The 22,526-nt window shown below is 42.7% G+C and overlaps 1 protein-coding gene across 4 annotated transcripts in view; it reads left to right on the plus strand.

Annotated features, from left to right (window-relative positions):
* The window catches only part of PRKAG2 (protein kinase AMP-activated non-catalytic subunit gamma 2), a 211,409-nt gene that overhangs the window by 155,321 nt on the left and 33,562 nt on the right, over positions 1 to 22,526 (plus strand). For all 4 annotated transcript variants that reach the window (XM_066201168.1, XM_066201185.1, XM_066201176.1 and 1 more), the window contains one exon: positions 9,160 to 9,241. In XM_066201168.1, the coding sequence (XP_066057265.1) occupies positions 9,160 to 9,241 (82 nt within the window). The remainder of the gene's footprint in view (positions 1 to 9,159; positions 9,242 to 22,526) is intronic.

Genomic DNA, 22,526 nt, shown 5'->3' on the forward strand with positions numbered 1-22,526 from the left:
AGAGTGTTCAGGGAGGCCTTTAGAGCACCTCCAAGTGCCTTAAGGGGCTACAAGAAGGCAGGAGAGAGACTCTTCACAATGGCATGTAGTGATTGGACAGGGGGAAATGGTCTTGGGCTGAAAGAGGGAAGGTTTAGAATAGATTTTAGGAAGAATTTTTTTTTTTATTGTTAAGGGTGGTGAGGCACTGGGCTTGAAGCTGTGGAGTCGCCATCTCTGAAAGTGTTCAAGGCCAAGGTGGATGGGGCTCTGAGCCAACCTGGTCTAGTGGAAGGAGTCCGTGACCAGGGCAAAGGGTTGGAACAAAATGATCTTTAAGGTCCCTTCTGAGCCAAACCAATCAGTGATTCTAAAATCACATTTTGATGAGACTACAATTAGGTTACTAGAATTTTGTGATGTTTACTCGAGCCTCAAGTGTCGTATCAACTAATTTTAGGCTTTTTTAGGGGGAACGTGCTTCATTTTAAGTTTAAAAAATATCACTGAAAGCTGGTGTAATAAATGTTCACACCATTAAGTCACTACTCATGATTGAGCTTTGAAATATAAGACTAAGATGAAGAAAGCAAAATGGTAGATAGTAAATGTGTTTATTTAAATCAGATTTGGCTCTGAGTATTTTTTTTCATTTGTTATTCTCAGTGGCCTCGGTTCTGCAGATTACTCATCAGTACTCTGGCCTCATTCCAGCTAAAGTACTTAAGTAAGTGCATAACTTTAACTAACACAAATAATCCTGTATTCAATGCCAGACACATGAAGACACACATCGATGTGGGCTCACTTTCTTCTTTCCCATTCACTTTAAATTAGTGAATGCTTACCTGTGTTTTACCATTAGTAGTATCTTAATCTGTTCTGTTTGGGGTTGTTTGGTTTTTTTTTTTTAATGTACATTTTTCCCCAGAAAATATCTACTATAATCATGCTTAGTACCTGATTGCTGCAGCTCTCTCCAGCAGTAATTCCCCCTTGCTCTTAACTGAGCCCCTGAGTGTGATAAGAGGTTGGTCCTATTTCAAAGAACCTAAGGAGCACTCAGGCATATGTGTAAAAGCAGCTGAAGTACATCTTTTTGATCATATACAATAACAAATATTTAAGACAAGAACACTTAAAAATCTCTGGAAGAGATTAAAACTAAGTGGCATCCCTGTGTTTGCAGTCAGGTAGAACACTTGTAAAACCTGTATTCATAACAAACTCAGGTTAGTTCCTCACAAGTACTTGACTTCTTTGAAAGTTGTGTTCAAAAGGACAGAATTTAAATTGTTGGGCTGTTTGATTGATAACATGTCACACTGATAATTTTGATTTGGCCTCCACCTATACTCAACAGGAGTAATCTGAGGAAGGAATGTTGGCCACAAGGGCTTGTCTAGAGAATGCCTCTGATATTCCTGACTCTAAACTCCACCTTATCTGAGTAGCAGAGTGATACAGGATCAGACACAGCTACAGATTAGAGGTTATGCAAACAAATCCTGCCTCTTTTCTACTCCTGCCTTGATTTCTCTCTAGGAGTTTAGCTTGGGATCTAGTCTATTCCTTCATATTTTACTTTCTTTGAAGTTTATTTTTCAGAAGTGCTTAACTCTTCTCTCACTGGGACCGTTTTTCTTTGACTTAAACTGAGGTGCTGGAGGACACTGTGTGTAAAACGAGTTCTTTGTTTCTGGTGTTAGATCAAAGGAAGTTTTGTGTATGTATTCTGCTTCTCAATTAAGTCAGGAACAAAAGCCACTGGGATTAAACTTCATTTCCATACAGAAATTTTTAGGAAGGGCTCCCCACTGAAAACGTGAAATCTTTCTGCATGTTTTTTTCATGTATCTCCAGGGTAAGCAGGTTCCAATACTCAGTATTGCAGTGAGGATTTAGTAGAAATGAAGAAATTAAGATTGTCCATTTCATCATCTTTCCCAGTGCAGCATGCACTCCTATTTTATTTATTTTTTTTTTTAATTTAGGATTTTGCTAAAATTTGATGCTGGTCCATTTATGTTATCCATTTGACCTACTAAAGATCCCCAACTGCTTATCACCCATAATGAACTCTGTAAAGTAATTCATATCATAGCTGTTACATGGGAGGATACCTGTAGCAGGAGGCTGGTTACTAGTTAGAAAATGCAAGAGACAGTTGTTCTGTATTTCATGCCAAAAGATTCCTGCTTAGGACCACTGGTGGAGTCATACTCTGATGGAGTTGGGATGAAATAAAAAAATCCTTTCAGGGTAGAGTTCTTATCCAGTGGAAAACTCAGTCTGAGCTGTTTTGAAATGAAATCATTGGGTTTTTCAGCCTCACTTTGCATACTAGAAATCTATTTAGAATAGATACTCCATCACTTTCATATCTGCTGTGGGACCGCTGTGTCCCTAATTCATCGAGGGCCTCTCAGATTAGGGACAGAGCACCCAGCTGAATCCAGTAAGGATCCAGTGGGGAACACTGTCAGTGCCAGGCTTGTTTATGAGGCTTGGTTACTCTGTTCTAAACAAATTGTAAAATCTGAGCTCCCACCACCTTCATTTACACATGCTATGCACTGACGTGATTATAGCATTTGATATTTCAAAAGCCTTTTAAGACTGTAGCAAATTTTACTGCATTCCTTCCAGATCTGGGAAATAAAACCTCTAATCCAGTATTTTGTATGAGGCATCCCCTTCCTTACTGGTTTGTTTGGTGCTTGGAGCAGAGTTTCCTCAGGATAAATGGTAGAAACTACAGTTCCTGCTCAGCTGCTCTGGTCACCATGAGATTTTTGAGGTGAGGGCTCTGTCAGACCAGAGCTGTGTCCTCAAACTCCTGACAGGCTCAGGGGCTGCCACCCTGGCAGCCTCTGCACCACACAGGCATTTTCAAATACAGAAGGGATCCAAGCTGGGATCCTGACCTCAGCCTCACTGATTCAAGTGTTCTCAGCTGTCATAAACTCACCAGTATCAGTTACCACTCTCTAGCAAAAAAACAAGTAGAAGTTTAATTTACATTTTAACCAGAAGATGAAACCTCTTTTTTTCCTGATAACTTGTCCTTTTCCACTTCGCAAACCAGGCTAAATTAAACCAAAAAATAAGCAGGAAGTGTTAGAAATTGATTTTGCACAGATTGCAAGAGAATAGACATATTTATGACGTACATTTGGGAAAAATTTTAAGTTGCTCTTTGACAGCTCGTCAGGAGAAGAGTTGTTAACTGCTTTAGTTGTGTAGAACTGTAATTGTAGTACAGAGCAGTAGCAAATGGTGGGAAAATTACCATTCCTAGTTTACTCTTGCATTCAAAATGGCTTTGCCTTGATTTGCATTTAGATGGGAATTCCTTCTGTTGCTCTTCAATCCATTAGGTTTTATAAGGTAAGTTGCCTTTTTTCTTTCTTTCTTTCTTTTTTTTATTTTTCCTGAAGTGCTGGGAAAGGCAGTCAGTTTTACTGCTGAGCTGTGCAGGTGACACTCCAGAATGTCCATATTGAGCCATGAGGAAAGAGAAAGGCAGCCTTGATTTTACCTGGAAATGCCTATTTCTAAATAAAGCACAGGTAACATTTTTTGTTGCAATGCCTGAGTAAGTCTGCTCCACACAGACTTGTGATTTGCAGCAGAATTTCTTTTTTTAGGTTGTTCTTTCTATTCTTACCCAGCCACCAAAGACTGATATATAATCTTTGTTAGTACTCAGAAAATATTTGTTTTAGAACATTTTTATTTCAGAAATAAGCCTACTTGTTTGAAGAGAGGGGGAAAAAATACATTTGTTTAGGTGGTTAGTAAACTGGGTTTTGTACATAACGTACATGTAAAGAATTCTCATTGAATTACCATACTAAGACTATCTATATTTTTGTAAAGATTGGACAAAAATAGAAACTGAAAAAACCCCAAAGTCTGGAAAAGACATTAAAAATTCATTTTCCCCATCAACAAAATCAACTGTAGGGAAATAATAATGAACAAATGGGGTTTTTAAATCCCTAGCTTAAAACCTCCTGTGACAGAGATTTTAAAGGGTTTTTTTTTGGCAAAACATGCTGGTGCTCTGCTTCTGTTACACTCAGAAAGTTCTCCCAAAGTCCAACCTAAGAATTCTTTACTAAAGGCTAAGTAGATAACTTCTCATCACCAGTGGACTCAGAAGATAGTTAATCACTTTTCTTCTTGCAAAAACACATCATGTTTGGAGACTGTTGAGGTATTTTCCTTCAGTCTTCTTTTTCTGGTGTTGTGGTGTTTTGGGGTTTGGGGAAGGGGGGATTGGTTGGTTGGTTGGTTGGTTGCGGGTTTTTGGTTTGGTTTGGGGGTTGTTGTTTTTGTGTGGGTTTTTGTTTACTTTTTTCCCCTTTGTAGATGAAGAAACTGGGAAGTTTTCAAGTTCATCTTAACAGGTCATGTTTTCTGAACATGTAGATCATTGCTGTTCCTCATTTTTTAGACTCCTTCAGTTCATTCTTGAGTTTAATCCCTAAAACTGAATGCAGTATCCCAGCTGGCATCTAACCAGGGAATGTGTAGCACAGATGCTCCATGTCTTACCTATAACACATTTGTAAATAGTGTGATTTTTTTCTTTTTTTTTTTTCTTTTTTTTTTTTTAAATTTCCAAGAAACTGACACTGTAGCCTCACATTTAGTTTCACTCCCAGGTCTTTTCCTTGCATGACTGCTGGAAGTCAGTCCTTTCCCATTTTATTTTTGCATTTGATTATTGTGTAATACACTCTACTTACCCATATGAAAGTGCATCCTGTTTTTCAAAGCACTGCAGCAATTCTCAAAGTTATTTTAAGTTCTAGGGCTGTCCCTAAAAAATCAGCTTCTTTTACCATTGAGTCACTTTGAGTCATTTGAAAATGTGGTCAGGTTATTCATTATTTCTTCATTGAGTCATCAGTGGAAACACTGAACGATGTTAGACAGAACACAGACTTCTGTGGAACCCTCTCTTAAACCCTCCCAGTTAGATAAAGAAATCTTAGTCCCTTCCTTGAGAATATTGTTGTGACCTTTAGCACCTTTAGCATTGCTATGACCTCGTTTCACCCAGACAACCTGGTTTGCTCGTGTGCGTGTCAGGCAAGAGAGTGTCAGGAGTCCAGTGAACTCACAGTGCACCTGCTGCCCACAGCACTTCCAGCCACTCACTGGAGAGGCTGAGAGTGCTTTGGCTTTGGTTGCACACTTTGCTGAAGATCCTTCTTTCCTATATCTGCCTAAAATGGGGGTGGTTGTTCTATTACACCTCTTGGAATCAAACTTACACCAAAGAGTGTAAGGCAAGATGGCAGGAAACTATATAAAAATGATCTTCTGCTGATGTTAGTAGTTGTTCACATCCCTGAACCATCCCTATGACTTAAATAATTAGCATGTTCTTATGGGATTCCTTCAGTAGGACACGGGACTGAAAGGACTCCTAGATCATCAGAAAAAAAGAAACAAAGATTATCAGATAATAATAAGCTTTAATGTATTCATTGTAAGTGCATCTATAATTTATAGGACTGATTTTCCTTCCACGGAGTATTAGTCACTCCTCACTCCCTTTACCCTAGAAACTAAAGAAAACAGCCAGAGACAAAGTGAGCAGTTACCTATTAAAGTTTACATTCCAGCCTTCCCAGAAAACCTAAAATCTCTTTTGTTTACATCTACCTTTTGTGACTTGTGCTGTTGTATCAACCATGAATTCTTTTCCTTTGTTTCTACAAAGATTGTTGCCACTGCTGTGTTAAGGTCGTGTTGCAGGTCCATGTTTTCTGGCATAAATAACATTCCTGTAAAAATGTGGCAAAAAAGAAATGTATTCAGGCAGTTTTGGGTTTGCATGTATTTATCTTCTAAACTTTTCTCTCTAGCATTTATGTTGCCTGGCAATATTTAGGATACAAGTGTGTACTGTCCTGTCACATTGGATGTCTCAAACAGTTAAATTGGGTTACCTGACACAGTCTGATAGCAAAATTTTGAAGCATAACTTGGATAAATCCCTTGGTTATAGTTAAGGGAAACCTTCTGTGGCAGTAGAACAAATGGTCACAAAAAAAGACCCCAGGTAGGAAATGTTACAAGATCTTATATAACCTTATTGAAAATTACAGCTCCTTTTCAATAAATATTTTTTCTTTAGCCAGTAATCTTTCTGTAAAATGACAGGAGGAGTTTGTTGAGAGACAATACTGTTAAAAATGTCTTTTATTTTGTCTAATCCTGTCCACAATGAACCAGACAGTGTTTTGACCATGATTTAGGCTGACTTAAGAGTGGGTTGTTCCCAGAAGGTGTGGTCCCACTGTTACTCCTGCCCTGAACAATTCGTGTGCCGGTGCTGATACAACTAAACAGTGAGTTGGATCAGGAGCTGATCTGGACAAAACCCAACCTTTTCTTTTAGTCCCTTTGGTTTTCAGCTGCATCAGTTTCCTGCTCTGACTCACTGTGTTGCCTCCAAGCCAAAAGGAGCCAGAATGCAAAGTGAGGAGCAAAAGGGACGCCACGATCAGCAGCTTGCCCCAAAACTGGTTGAAATAAATCGTGAGACTGCAGGCACATTGAAGGATGGGGTTTCAGTCTTTAGTTGTCCGTTTCCTTTGGGTTTCTTTTTTGAGCACTGTGGACAGTACGTGTTTCCATCACAAATCTTTGTTGTATATTAAATTCCTGCCTTTTTATTATCCTGAGTTTCTCATCGTGCTCCTGGTCTGGATGTAGGTTCTGCCACTGTAAAACCCTGATCTTGCAGTGTGCTCTGATGTTCCCAGCACAGTGTAGCATGAAATTGGCTTAACTAACTTCTTGTAAACATATCGTGTTCAGTAGCAGTGAAATTCAATGCACACCTTTCAAGTCTCAGTGTCACTTCCAAACAACCTCGGAGTTGTATTTCCTTCTGGCTGGTGCTTACTAGATAATTATGGGGAGCAAATTAAAATAAAAAGAAACCAAATCATGGCAGCTATTTCCAATCAGATATGTCATCTTCCCTTCCTTTGATTAAGAAAAGGTGTTAAAAACTCTTATCAGTATCAAGGTACACGATAAGAAAGATTAAAAATTTAGAGCTTTTAAAGCTAGCTCCCAGAAGTAATTAAAAGCTTCCAAAGCCTTTTGATTAGTAGGCTGAAAATACTATAAATTAATAGGAACTGCTTTGGTATCTTATGTGACTGGTCAGTGGGAACATTTACTGAAATCCTAGAAACATCTTTAAAATACATCTCTGAATGAAATATTTTAGAGTTTTCTTTTCAAATGATCTTCTCAGTAAAGAAGAACTGGCTATTGTTAACTTCCCCATATATCCTTAAAGGTGTCCTTAGAAAGAGGTGGCTTGGGAAAAGAAAAAAGCTGCTACCAGCAGTTTGTTTCCTTGCTTGAAGCTTCACTGGACTTGAGAAATTACAAGACAGCTTTCTGTTTTCCCAAAAATGTTGGCTCTCTCCCCCCATCATGGTTTTATTCTCATTATCTTTCACATTTCTCTACATTTTATGCCCATTACTGTGCTATGCTAGGTCTAATCAACCTTCCCCTCCTTGAAGGGCTTGCTGAACTTTCGAAGCCTGAGCTTCCCCTTGGGACGGGTAGGTTTAAAATGTTTCTTGATGACTCCTGTGACTCCTTTGGAGCACCATCCACGTGTGTCTGCCCGCAAGATCTGCTGCCATTGCCAAAGAAATAATCTGTTTATCCCCTTCCACAGCATCCGTGTCTGAGCTGGTGCTGCTGAGCTTCCTAAGCAGCCGGTGGGGACCTGCTCATTCTCATTCCAGTTAAGGAAGCCCCGCTAAGGCTTTCCACGCCTCACTGTCAAAATAAATGTAAATGACGAATCTATTTCGAACATTTCCTTATTTCTCTCGCTTCTGCCGTAGCCTGGCTAAGGGGCTCTGATGCAGATTCGGGCGCGGTAAATCGGCTCCGTCGTGCACCGAAGCCTCCCGCGGTGTGTGAATCCCGTCCTTCCATCACTGCTACCCGGGCGGCTTCGGCAGGGCAGAGCCGCGCCGCTTACCCGGGAGACGCCGACATTCGGGCTAATCTTGAATTGTAACTTAATCTGGAATTGTTTTAAATGGAAACGAGCGCGCCCGTGCCCAGAGCGGGTACCCCGGGAGAGAGGGCACCTCGGGACAGAGCGGGTATCTCGAAATAGGGAACACCCCGGCACAGAGGGTATCCCGGGATGGCGGATACCCTGGAATAGAGGTACCCCGGGACAGAGGGGGCATCCCGATTTAGAGGGGGTATCCCGACATAGAAGGCATCCCGAGATAGAGCGGGTATCCCCACAGGGGACACCCTGGGATAGAGGGGGTATCCCGGAATAGAGGGCACCGCGGGATGGTCGTACCCAGGCTAGAACGGGTATCCCGGGATAAGGGGCACACCGGAGCCGGGATAGCGGCTCGGCGCACTGCGGGAGTTCCCGTCACACACAGGGGAAACCCCCTCGACACCCGTGCACCCCCCCGGGGGCAGTGGAACCGTCCGCTTCCCCGCCGCTGCCTCGCAGGTGAACGCGAGGGAGCGTACCAACCCCCGCCGGCGGGGGGAGCGAAGGGTCCCCCGGTCCACCTTCAGTCGCACCGCTCCAGTGCAGGGCAGCCCGGAGAACAACCGAGGCTGTGGAACGGGCTGCGAGAGGCGGCTGCCCGGGCAGAGCTCTCCGGGCGCTAAACCTCCCCCTCCTCCTCCTCCCTTTTCCGCGCGGAAGTGGTAGCTCCCTCCCCCTCCCGCGGCTGACCAACGGGCTCGACTGCAGCAAAACGGAACGTACCAACCGCTCCGCCGGGGCCAGGGGGGAGCGGCGAGGCGTGGCGGGAAGCGCCGTCCTGCGAACGGGCGCCCGGGGAGCCGCTCCCGCCGAGCGGGGAAGAAGCGGCGCCCGCAGGAGGCACGGCCGGGAGCCCGCGGCTTCACCCGGGGCTTCGCGGGCTGGGGGAGGGCGAGCCTCGGTTCCTCCCCCCCCGGTTCCTCCCCCCGTGGTGTGTGTGAGCGGCAGCGTGTGCGGAGGCCGAGGGGCAGCTGCCGCCGTCCCGCCTTCCCTCCCCTCCGCCCGCTCCGCGCCGCCGCTCCCCGCCCGATGCCGCCGCGGGGCCGGTGAGTCCGCGCCTGGATGCTCATCTCCTTCTCCTCTCTTCCCTCCCGCAGGCGGCGGCAGCGGCTCCGGCTCCCTTGCAGCTCCCGGCCGCCTCCGAAGGGATGCTGGAGAAACTAGAGCTCGAAGATGAAGGTAAAAATGCACGGCAGCGGCGGGGGGCCGGGGGCGGGCCGGGGACACCCACGCGGCCGGCGGGCTCCGGGCGGGGGCACGGGAGCGGGGGATGCGCCCTGCCCGGGCCGTGTCCTTGCGGGGCGGGTCGCAGCCTCGCCGGCCGCCGAGCCAGCCCGATCCCGCTGCGGTGCTTTTGTCCCGGTGCCGTTCCCGCTGCGGCGCTTTTGTGCCGGTGCCGCCGCCGGGCCGTGCCCGATCCGCGGCTGCCGCCGGCCGGGTCCCGCTCCGGGGAGCGCAGCCTTCCTGGCACCCCCTCCTCCTCCTCCTCCTCCTCGCCGTGAAACACCCGTTCTCCTCGAATACGTCTGCGATACCAAATATAGACTTTGAGAGCAGTGATGGAAAGCTCTTTCAACTAAAGCTTCCACTCCTTATGGCAGCACATACATCTGTTCAAAGCGGCAGCTGTACGCTGAATTTTCCTTATGTGGCTGCGCTCTGTGGTTGTTCTTCGCTGTGCTCCGAGGAGCTGCAGTTCTGACGGAGTGTGCTGTGCTTTCACAGGGCAACTCCTGGCAAGTTTTTCCCTCTTGCAGGCACTAAACCGTGCTGTGGGAAAGCGTGGATTATTTTTTTTTTTTCTTCCAACTTGCACCGAGCAGCCGCTTCACCTCTGAAAGATCCGTGCTGGATATCTCGAGCTTTCATTTTCAGAAAGGATTAGCTTAGTGGATGCAAATGTGGGCGCATGGCTTAATCTCTATGCTCAGCATTGTGAAGTGGCTAAGACTTCATGGGATGTGTTTTTCTGTAGCGGGTAGCTCCTATTGTAAAATGTAGGACAAATATTTAAGGAAAACTTTGAAAATAGCAGGCTGAGTCATTTTGCGAGAAGATATATCTAAGCTGGTATGCTAATGCAGCTCCTTCGTTACTAGCATGCTGCCTGCAGTTGTGGGACTGGTCTGGAAAAGTAACACCTTTTATTTTAATCTTTCTGTGTGTGAGAAAAGGAAGCTCTTAACAATCGCATTCTTTGAGCCGCCTTTTTTTTTTTTTTTTTGAGTCCAGACAGAGTTTGAATTGCAGTGAAATGCTTGTGCCTTTGTGCATCTTGAACATGCAGAAGTGTGAGTATTTGGTGCAGGGGATCTGTTGCTAACTTCTAGGGATTTTTTTTCCTCAGACTGTTTAACTATTTTTAGTTAGGCATTCGTGTTATGTGTATGGAGAGGCAGAAAGTTACCGATTTACTTACTGATTTTTACATAAAGCTTGCTGCTGTGAGATACAGGTTCCTAAAACCTGCTGAATCATTAATAGTTAAGCCATTTTGAAGTCTGTTTCAAACATCTTACAAATTTAGGTATCTGGAAAGGATCTCTAGGTTAAAAAATATATGAAACAACAAGCCTTCAGTTTTGAAGCACCTTTACGCTTTAAAAAGCCTGACATGGAGTTATGTGGAGACACTTGATAAGGGTGAAGGTCTGAAGATCTTCTAAACCCCTGCAATAAAATAATCTGAAATCTTTAGAAGCTTAGTAGTTGAATTTTTTTTTCCTCTGATTTTCAGCCTTCTGTTTTGCTTTGTCTCTCTTTTAGCTCTAAATTTCAGGCTTTGTGGATGCTCCCGCTGGGTGGGTGAGAGCAGTCCAGGGGCCTGTCAGAAGATCGTGTCTAATAGCAAACCTCTGGCTAGTTTAAGGTAGGGTGTGGGTTTTGGAGGGAGCAGTCACCTTATTAGCCTTTTAGCCTAAATAAGAACCTGGCTTTAGGCCTGATTTTAAAGCCAAGTGTAAAGGGTTATATTCAGAACCTAGGGTGTGAGTAAAAGTGAGAGTGTGAGAGTCAGACCAAAACCTGCTGCCCAGAGTGCTTCTGTGTGAGAGGGCCCAGAGCATCCTAGAAAATTGAGATGCAGCTGGAAATGCGGCAGCTTAGTTGCAGTACCTGTATTATGACCTAAATTTTTGCACTGGTTGCCGTCGTTGTGTTTGTGCTAATATTGGGGGTGGGAGAGTAAAAGACATCTGAGTGTTCGCTTTGTTGTTGGATGGCAAGTGGTAAGTGCCGAGAAGTTGAGAAACGCCTCTGAGATCTTGATAAGGTTTCATTAAGTGGTTGTAGCCAAACTGTAACTGATCATCTTTTGTCAAACTTAAAGTTTCTCTGCTGACACTTAAAATTGTGAGTTGAATGAGAAATTTGAAACTTGTTTTGGAACTGCTTTCCTGACTGCCTCTACTTTCGAGTACTTGTTCTTGTGAGCTTCCCAGTTCTGTATCCATCAACAGTTGCTAACTATCTTGTGTATCAAATTATGCTGCAGTTCTGTTGAAACAGGGAGCTTAATAAAATGAGCTGAAAAATGAGGCTCAATGTGTGTGCTGAATGCCTTCCAGTATGTGGATTTGTTAGTCCCTCTCCTCAAAGGTTGCACAAATGAGAATGTGAAAGCACAGAAGGCATTCATTTAATTTGGATTCTAATTAAGAGGGTGAAATTGAAAAAAAAAATGATGCTAGAAAGATTTATGATCTATGTAGTACTGTAGTGAAATATGCAGAGTCTGGCCTGATGATGTGACTTCTAAATAAAACCGTGGTGTCAGCTGAAGAGCAGTTTTAATTTTCACTATGTAAAAAGAATGTGTTTGAACTGTTTTGTACCCAATTAGCGTGGACAGTGTTAGATAGGATGCTATTGTTGCAGAGGAAAGTGCTGGTCATGTTTTTAGCCTGAAACATGTTCCTATCTGGCTGAACTCTCTAAGATCAATGTAACTTCTTACTGGTGGCGCACTGGTTCTGTCTAGGACTGGCTTCATAATGTTGCTTTGGTGACGTGTAAGTCTAGATGTGAGTGAGATGATGTGAAACAGCATCAGTGCTGAAACAGGCTGTAGGCTCAGTATGTGCTCAGAGGAGAAGGGCTGGGTAGGTCAGGGATATTTGTTTTATTTAGGGCTCTCTAAAGGACCTTTCTCCAAGCAGCAATCAGAGCAGGAAAGGAAAAAGTCCCATGTAAGAAGTCCAGAGTCTCTTTTTAACTGAAGGGTACTCAGCCTAAAAATAAACAGAAAACTTGGAGTAAAATATTATGAACTCATCTTGCTTAGTATTCTTTGGATAGGAATGACCTAGTACATTTCCTCAAAAAGTGTGAGAGCTACCTGTTGATAGGTGTGGAGTTTTTCATTGTAGCCTGAAATACAGTGCTGAGAGGCCTCTCATGAATGTAATAATTAATCAAAAACTGGTTATCTTCATACACATTAAGGATTTTCTTCTTCAGCTCTAGTGCATGTGCAATAATGTTTCTGTAGTAAGATTATTTCTACTTCTGATCAGTGTCGAGAGGGGTTCTGGGTTTTCTTTTATGGGTGATATGATGAGCTTGGAAAAAGACAGGGAGAAATTATTCTGAAGATCTAATATGAAAAAGGACTTCAGTTAATGATTTACACTTACAAGCTTTATTTTGTTAAGCTGGAATTCCATAAATGTTTGTGTTCCAACATCTACCTGTGCTCTGAGAGGAGGAACTAGGTTAGAGTAACAAATGGATGCCTGTCAGGTGTATTGATTCAGTGGATATAGTTTTAGCATGTGATTTTGGAAACCAGTTTTGTTGCAGTGTTGTCTCTCATCCATGTTAATCTCTTCCTTCTGCTCACCTTGAGTAACGAAGTAGTAGCTGCTGAAAGCAGAATTAACTACTTTTCTGTAGCATCTGCAAACCACTTTTGGAGGTGTCTTCTGCAGACTGAGTTAATTTAATTGCAGGGTTCTGCTGTGTCCGTGCTCAATTCCTCGTCTGGAAAAAGGGAATTTTGCAGAGTGTGTGCAGCAGTTGTTGCATCAACATCATGGGACTGATGTGCTCCCTCTTGAATGCTCTACTTATCTGGATTGTTGCACAAAGCAGCATTTAGACATTGGATAAACAGTTTGCATTAGGGTGGAATCTCCCCTAGAAATGCTCTGGCCTTCATCTCACTCTCCCTGAATCGTGCAGCTCTTCTGTTACCTGCTCCTTTCTGGCTGTCTCCTCAAATAGACTTTCACCAGTAATTGCATCTCCACTGCTTTTGTGCCTGGGGTCATTCCTCCCCTGCTCTGCGGGTTTTCTTACCGTGTTTTATTAAAAGTAGTTCCTTGAGCTCCTCCTGCCTGCTAACCTCCTGCTGTCAAGTGAGTATTTGAATCAAGGTATGAAAACAGATGTCACTCTGGGGCCAAAAATAATTAAAAGAAGCTTGTAACAAAATGCATGTCAATAGGCAGGTTGGATTTTGTTTCCTTCTTAAGACTGAAGGATCAAGTGCTTGGGTTAGGAGGTGGTAAAGTTAAGCCATTGGTTTGCAGCTGTAATTAATTTCTAATAAACATTCATTAAGTGATTGTTAAAGCTGGTGCTCTCTGGCACATAGAAACGGTATTTTGCCCACAAGATGTGCTTTGAGATACCAGGGGACATGGTGATAGTGATAAGGGGATGTTTTGTGTTAAACTTTCCATAGTTCGGAATCCTGAGTGAGCATAGTAAGAAATTGTTAAGCAGAGATGATAACTGATATTAATAATTTCTTACAGTCTTTTCCATGATGTGCTTTCCAAAGTTGTTAAAGGACAACACATCTGGAGTTGTTAAAGAACAACACATCTGCACATTCAGATGTGCCGCTTTATTAGTTTATGCAAAACGTCACAATCAAGTGTTCCACTGTCCTGAGCACGCTTTTCCTTTCCCTTCCAGTTGTCTATATAGGAACACCATATGTGATTTTTTTTTCCCCCAGCAAACTTCCATCCTCATCTTTTAAACATGAAAATTAAGCATAAAGTGATGCATAATTCAAAGTGTGAAACTTCATTTAGCAGCGCAAGAGAAGCTGTTGGAAGTTTTGGTGTCTTTGGTGATGGCTCTTCCTCTGTTCTGCTCACGAGTTCACGTCAGCCCAGTGCACACCGTGTCCAGTCGTGTTTTGCCACTCCTACAGAGCATACAACTGTCCTATTCTTAACATGGTATTTAGCCTTGCAGTGAGCGAAGCCCTACTCTGTCTTGGCAAGGGAAGAACCCGTTTAGCAGCTAAAGTTTGCAGTCTTCCTCAGGAAGCAAAAATTTTCAAGCCTATCTGGGAAGTGATGTTTGAGCACAGCAAAAGATACATAGAACATGCTTCAAAACTCTGCTTTGGGTCTTGAGGGATGCAAGAGCTTCTTGATGAGAAAGCTTTCATGAAATTTTAATGTGGTCAAAACATGTATTTTCCCTAACTTGTTTATGGAAACAAGTGGCTGAGACTTCCTAGAAAATGCTTACCACGGCAGCGATTCCATGTAATTGCTTTGGCAAAGCTGCAGGGAACAGAGAACAGTTTTGCAGGAAGTGGTGGGGCCCATTGTGTCCTGCCCAGTGTTGCACCTGCGTGATTTGCAGACATTGTCTCCCAAGTGAAAGCCGTTTTTGGCCAGCACCTATCCCTGAGAAATACTGGGACAAGGTGTTCTCTTACACCTGAGTGACATCGCTGCTTCGGGTTGTGCTCGTGTGTCAGTGTCTGATGGACAAGGACTGATTTACAGTCACCTTCACCAGCCGCTCCTGCTGGTGCTGCCACTTCTGTGTGCACCAGATGGGGGACAATGTCAACTCTGCAAAGACCTTCCCTGCAGAACTTCCCTGGTCCAAAAGCTTCTTGGTTTGATAGTGGGACTATCACAGCTGGTAAACAACTGCTTGATAAGAGGTGGAAGACTTTGGCCATTATCATCTCAATTTCCTGATTTAGAGGGTTTGAGTTCACGGTGTCTTGTGCTTGAGCAAGATAGATATGGGAGGTGTGACAGTGTCAGCGTGGCCTTGTAGGTGACTCCAAAATGCTTCAAATGTTCCGTGTCTGTGACTGCTCTGCTGAGCATTGCCAGGATGGAGGAGGGTGACTGCAGAGTCCTTCCCTTCAGAAACTTCCTGGGGGTGGTGTCCAATGTTCTAGCCAAGAGACTTCTTTAATGCCCTGCACATACACAGGCAGGACAGCGCAGATAAAACAGGATTACTGTCTTGGTGGTGGTTTGATTCCCTCTGCTGTTAAATTTGGCTGATCAAGTCAGTGCTCTTGGAAAACCTGCTGCCTTGGGGCATGGCTGAGTGCTGCATGGAGGTGACTTGGTTTGAACTGAAATAATGCCAGTGTGACAGGAATGACAGCAGAGTATTTGCATCAGTTGGCTCCATCTAACTGTTGCTAAACCATCATAAATGTTTCAGCTTGTTAATCATCTGCAGTAGATGTGGGTGTTCTGTAAGGAAGGACTTTTTGCAATGTGCACTGTGGTTTTGATAACTCGAGGGTGCACGATCACAGCATTTGGAGCCTGAAGTCACGACACTGGCACCAGTTCTGCTGTTTGTTAGGAGCTTGATCTTTGGGTAGCAACGATCTGTCTGCAGGTACTTTGTCGATTTGAATATTTTTGGCTTCCAGAACATACGACTCTATTAGCATTGGATGGGTTTGGGGAAGTAGTTAGATCTGAAACATGTTAAGAAATGCAGCATTCCCAGAGTAAGTACAGGAGCTGATGGCATTGTTTTTCGGAACAGTTCTTGTGTCTTGAAACAAAACGTTCCTCTCCATACTGGGGCTGTTTGCCTTGGATGCCTGCTGTGGTGGGCTTTACTGTGGCTCTTCTATGAGTAGAGAGGACTGATAAATGGAAAATCTGACAGTTCAGGGGGAAATCCTTCTGTGGAAGGGTTGCACTAATGGCTGGGATTAACATAAAGCCAAAGCAATTTAATACAAGCCTAACTATGTTAGAGCAAAGTCGAAATTGTCTTTTAAGCCTCCAGCTTGGCATCTAGATGGAACTTTGGAAAGCTTAAATAACCTTGTCCTTCTAAGAGTGGACCACATCTAAAAGGTTTTTGATTATGTTGTGCTATCTTTAAAGTAGCTTCTGAATACTGTTTGAATAAAACTAACTTGGTTTTAGGTTCTTTCCTCCTCTGCTGGATTTTTTGTGGATTTCACTGTTTCAGTGAACCAACTGGGTGATTTTACCAATTTTGACTGTGACAGAATTTAATGGCACTCCCACATTTTGTCTAAAAGCAATTTTCCTGTGCTATACACCACTGGTTTTACTTGTGATGTGATTTTCTTTTTGTCTTTTTTAGGATGTTTTTTAAGTTGCTGTTTTTTGGCTTTGTTCTGTGTTTGTTTTTTTTTTTTTTTTTACAACATTATTATATTATTTTGCTTTTCTCTTTCTATTGTGACTGAGTATTTCGTTCTGACACTGGGCATTATAAGAAACAGAATCGAAAAGGGTTTTTTTTCCCTCCTGGTCCCTTACACCTGGCATTCTTTTCTGCTGCTTATTTTGAATTTCTACCAATTTTAAAAGATGAGAGAAAAAAGATGTCTGAGCTTCTGGGGAATGGAGCAAACTGAGATGGGCATCGAAAAAGGCCATTTGTGAGGAAACCATAAGGCTTTGCTCATTTAACTCAGTAAAAGAAAAACCAAGAAGGGATGTGATAGTACTGTATGAATGAAAACATCCTGTAAGGGATGGGAAGGGGGTAAACACCAGGGAGGGGAATTAAATGAAGAACAACATTAGCACAAGAATAAATGGATATGAACTCTTCCTGTAAGAGCTTTGAAACATTATTCTAACTTCCAGCATTGTTACTGTGGGATGGGTTGTAGGATAGACTTTGATGCTTTGACTCAGTTCAGGATGGAGCAGGATCACTCAGGGAAAGGGATTGTGTGGCTGCCTTTGATAGAAGTCTCTGAATGCCAGAGTGCAGAAGGTGAGTGCTCTGCTCTACACAAGCAGTTGCACGGATCTCTCCTGCCACAGTCTTTGCTTGAATTTCCCTAGCATAATTTTGAGTCAGTTCCTGCAAAAAAATACGGCAAAAGGAACCCCTCAAAAACTCCAGAGCTGCTCTGTAGAGACATCAGGTCAGCTCAGAGGAAGGTCAGCATTGGGAAGAGTTGCAGTTTATCTGTGGTGTACAGAAGGAATCAAACCTGTGAAATGGGTTCCAGGAAACTGTTTCCAAATGCATTGAACGTGTGTTGGATGTCTCCTGCTTGAGTTACAGAGCTGTTGGTTCTTTTTCTGTGTAGCTTCAAACTACACCTGCTGTAGGTAAATCTCTTCAGTGGTATGTTGGAACAGAACACTTGATTGAAGTCTATTAAAGTGTGCATACAGGTTCATAAATTTTTATAAGAAATGCCAGTAATAGCTGTTTAGAAGGTGTTGGCATGCATAGGGAGGGAAGGAGAAGAAATGTGCAAGGGCAAGCTAGAGAGAAATGAAAATGTAAATACCGAAGTATTAAAAGTTTCAACTTAAGATGTTGTATGTAATTATTCAGATTGAGACCTGCAATTTATTAGACCTCACAAAACTGTTTCTCCAGCAAACACAGTCCAAAGTCCTTCTGGCTGAAGTCTTAAAAGAAGTATTTCTCCCTTAAAGCATTGATACTCTGAGTTTAGTCTTCAGTGGAAGATTGTCCTCAGATTAGATATTTGCCCTGTTCAGTAGGGGTATGGCTGCAGCTTGTGGAGATGCTGTGTGCTCGTTTTGAAAATGCTTGTTGTGTGATTACTGCTTTGGTTAAGCTGCGTGTTGAGGTTTGATCTTAAACTAATTCCTAGAAGACTTAAATGACTGTTTCTTTTCTAAAAGTTTGTGCAAACTGTGTATCTACTAGGACTTGGGCTTGTTTTAAAGATACAGCAGAAATTCAAATTGTTTACTAATCTTGCAGCAGAGATACAGGCTGGTTTATTCTCTCATTAATCACATACCTTAAACTTCCCTTGAATCCAGCTCTGCAGAGAGTGGTTGCTGATATTAATACTCAGAAGTTTAATACCATTTTTAGTTTCTTGCGTTTCGTGTCTCGCAATCTTGAAGAGCAGGCCCACATTCCAGACAGACGACATCTTAATTTAGATCTTTGTTTGGGATGCTTAGGGAAAAATCACAGTGCCTGTTGTCGAGGGAAAATCTTGAACATGTTTTAGAAAATTCTTCAGGTCAGCTTATTCTTTGTTGTGGTGAAAATCCTAGAAGTGTTAAGGTTGCAGGCTGAAGTTGCTGCCTTTATTCACAAAACCACAGTGATGCTTTTCTCTAAGTACAGACCTTTGACCAGCAGTTGATTTAAGAGATACTGAGCTGTTTCAAAAGTATTTTCCAAAAGAATCCAGTTGGACTTATGATACTGTTTAGCAGTTAGTTCCTGAACAAGCCAGCTCTTTGCTTGTACACAAATAAGTTTCTCTGCCTGCCTGGACAAGGAACTTCAGAGTTACTATGATTAGCTCTGGAATGTGGAGTTTCTTAAGCTGCCCATCACTTTTTTTTTGTCTGTCTCAGATCTCACAATAATCATTTGCTCATCCACACTGCCAGTGGAGAGCTACAGTAAAACAGAAGTGTTAAATTTTCAGCCCAGTTACCAGGACTTACTAACACCAATAATGAGGAACAAAAGTCAGTGCTGGATTTTGAAACGTGCTGTGAATGTATGACTGCAAGACAGTCCAAACCTTTCATTGTTTCAAACAACTGTTTGTATCAGTTTTCTCTTACTAATCTTGGGTACTGCTGGAATTTGAAGACATGTAGGTGTCTAAACCTCAAACACAGAAAAGTGTTTGAAGTATTGTCAAGAACTAATAACTCTTTTGTTCTAAGCAGCATGTGCTTTTGAAGACACTTGTCTCATTCCACGTTTAGGACCTCTAAGGAAGGAGGTTGTACAGTGTCCTAAGATTGCTTTGTCCTGCCCAACCAGCTTGTGGAATGCATTAATAGCCCTCTAACACCTGTGGTGGGTTTTTTTTGTTTGCCTATTGTTTTGTTTAAGCAAACTGCCTTCTCTTCCCTACTTCAGCTGTAGCAAATTTAGTTAAAAACGAGGTACTTCTCTCTCAGTAGTGGTGGTATTTAGTCACTCCATAATTTGCCCTCTTCCAATTGAGTGTTTCTTTCAGATTTTGGTATTTCCTGAAAAATTGTGTTACCTCCAAGCCACTTACAAATTCAGTTTGAAGATATTGTGAAGTTTTAAGTCTTGCACCAATTTTTAACTTTTACTGCCAGCTCTTTGAAGCAGGCCCTGTTCCTTTTTTGAAGATCACTACAGAGAATGTTGAATAAAATGAAGTCTTGATCTGCTGATACTCTGTTGTATGGGGAAGTATCAAACTACTGGTAGAAGCTCTTCCAGAGTGAGTTGTAGAAATGTAAAGTCCTGCAGCATGAGCTTGCATGCCATTCTGCACTACCTGATTTGCATAAGGTGGGCCTTGCAGATGCTCCAGCTTGGGGGAGAGTTTGAACTGGGGTCCCTGTCTTGTTAAAAACACACAGTTGTCATCCGGTCTTGCAAACCCGCTGATAAAAAAGCTCATTACTGGTTTTGCTGCAGCTGGGATTGCTTGTTAGGCAGATGCCATGGGGTGACTCTACTCTGTCTTCTCTTCATGCAGTGATATCCGTGCTTGCTTTAAAATTAGTGTCTCAAGCATACTGTGATATTTTTAATATGATTTTTACTTTGCGTCTACCTTGTTTTTCATCCTCTTGATCATTTTATTCTGGGTAAAAACTGATTAGTCTGAAATGTTCCTGACACAGCCATGTTGCCTTTTTTCTTTGCTTTTGATGAGCTGCCTTTGTAGGTGCTTACAAATACACTGATTTCAATAACTTGCTTCAATACACTCCTAGGAGCTCTGACTGGGTTTGAATTTGTTTGGCTTTGCTGTAGACTGGTAGTATATCTGTATATCTTCCTCTTCATGAACTTGCAGAGTTCAGGAATGGTTGCTTCTAGCTAGGGTGACTCCTGTTTACACACGTAATAACCTGCTGTCTCTGCATGAAGCAACTCCTTGTGACAAGGGGAGAAAACATCTCAGTTACCTTGGGGATCCAAAGTGACTGAACAGTTGCACTGACTAGAATTCAGAAAACACACTAAAATGTGAGCCAAAAAAAAAAAAAAAGTAGATGTATGCAATGCTGAAGGTTATGTTTGCAAGTGCCTTAAGCAATTTTGAATATAGTTCTTAAAGATGTGTTCTGGTTTCTTTTAGCTTGTTACTGTTATTAGAAGGATTAACCTTTTTCTGAAGACTTGAGCAACAAGACAGTGCATTTACTTCTCTGTTCAATGTTATTTATCTGTTCATGTTCCTGTTCTCCTCTCTTATTTTCTGTGCCTCTAGACTCTCTTCCTATGTGCAGGATGAGGTGCAGTTAGCAAGGGAGAGCTCACTTACTCTGTTGTTGTTCCTGTGTGCTCACACTTTTTTTAAAGTCCTTTTCCTCTGTCACATCATATATCCGTGCTGTAATGTGCAATTGAATTAATCCTGGAACACTGAAGAAGCTCCTGATACTGATCTCTTGATGCATTCCCTATCAGTTCTTTGTATCAGAGTTTCTTACATCTATAAACTTGCTGTAATCTTTATCTGCCAGCTCACACATTCCTTTAGATCAGGGTGGGAAATGTTCAATCTGCAGCATCCACATCCCATAGCCTGTGGCTGCATGGATAATGCTACTGTGTAACTTCAGTGTGTGGTCTTCCAGGATATTTTAAAGCTCTTTGCAGTTCTCAGAAAGAAAAATAAAGTCTTGTTTCTGTCTCTACATCCTTTCTTCCTGTTCCTTGCATTCGAAAGCCTTTCAGCTTGTGATGGAGTTGTCAACTCCTATCACTGTCATATTATTTCCTGTATCTTGGACTGTAAACCTGTTTGTTTTTTCCCCTGTATAATTTGAAGTAGTGCATTGCTAGTCTTGGCTCGCGTCTCTGCAACAAAGTTTTGTCAAGCATGTTCTGAAACTTCTGGGTCTGTCCTGTGTAGGGGAGGAGCTGGACTCTGATCCTTGTGGGTCCCTTCCAGCTCAGGATATTCTCTGGTTCTGTGGTGCATCTCCTGCCACACAGAGCAGGTATTCTTGTGACCATCTCTTCCTGCTTTTTCTGCCTTCTTTTAGCACTTAGTCTTACCCCGTGGCTGTTTAAATGAGTGGTCATTTTGGTGGTGTTTTTTTTTTTTTCTTTTTCTGAGGTAAGTTTCCTCACGAATAAACAGAAATCAGATGATACAGCACAAACCTGCTTCTTTTCTCCTGTGCTTGCCCTTCTTAAACTATGTTAGCATTCCCTTCTTACCAAGTCTGACATTGACTCAGCTTCTGGTGTCTGGTTTCTTCTCCACTGTTTCCTGTGTTCTTGGCTCTTCAGCAGGCAGCAGACTGAGCAGTCATGCCCCCTTGCTGCGTTATTCTGTGACAAAATTGCAGTTTCTTGCACTTCTCTGCCAGCCCCTCGGTTCCCAAGCTTTTCACTGGTTGTACCGTGTACATTTTGATTTGTGAAGCATTCAAACCTACCTAAAAGTCTGCTAAATGAGCCATATTTGTGGAACAGAAGGTAGGCTGAAGTCAAGCTCCTGCTCATGGTCACAGCAACGTCCTGTACACAGCGATCCCTCTGCAGAATCTGTTCCTGTCTGTCCCTTTGCTGAGGAATGCTGGTAAAATCCTACCTGGACATTTGATTCCCAGAACATTTTTCTTGAAGCCCTGCTTCATTCAGATGCCTCTACTTCCCTTAAAAGCTGTGTTCCAGGGCCTGGTGGTGAGGAATAGCTCATGGTTCCTTCTCAGTAGTGTCACTGTTGCTCTTGGAGTGGATGAGCTGTATCCATTGTGGATGGTTTTTTTTTTCAGATCTGTGTTATGTTAGTGACTTATACTAGAACTCCTACAATCTCCAGCACTGTGAAAGCTGTGTGGGAGGTTTTCAAGGATATTAAGGAACTCCTTCAGTAAACTCAGACCAGGAGTTGTCAGAAACTTTAAAGCCAGTTTTGGTGACAGCTTTCAGATAAAACCACAGTCAGAAGAACAATTTACAAGGTTAATGATGTCTTTTACCTGTTGTATTCCCTGCCAAGGGTTATCTGTAACAGGAGGGAGGGAGGGTAACTTGTCCTGGTTTATTGAAGTGATTGCTCACCCTGGTGTCTTCTGGCAGCATTTGGCACAGCTAAGCTGACCTTTGCTGTGGATCCTGTCATTGTCCTGGGTACCTTCTAGTGTGAGGAAAGGGCAGGAGAAATATAAATATGTATATGTAAATATGTGTGTGTATTTATATATACACACAAGAATAGTATAAAGTACTTTGGCATGACACCTTTTAATTAAGTTTATCAGTATAATTACAC

The sequence above is a fragment of the Chamaea fasciata genome, unplaced genomic scaffold (assembly GCF_029207755.1).
Source record: "Chamaea fasciata isolate MVZ Bird 193981 ecotype frontalis unplaced genomic scaffold, bChaFas1.0.hap1 SCAF_1, whole genome shotgun sequence".
NCBI classification, from domain to species: Eukaryota; Metazoa; Chordata; class Aves; order Passeriformes; family Sylviidae; genus Chamaea; species Chamaea fasciata.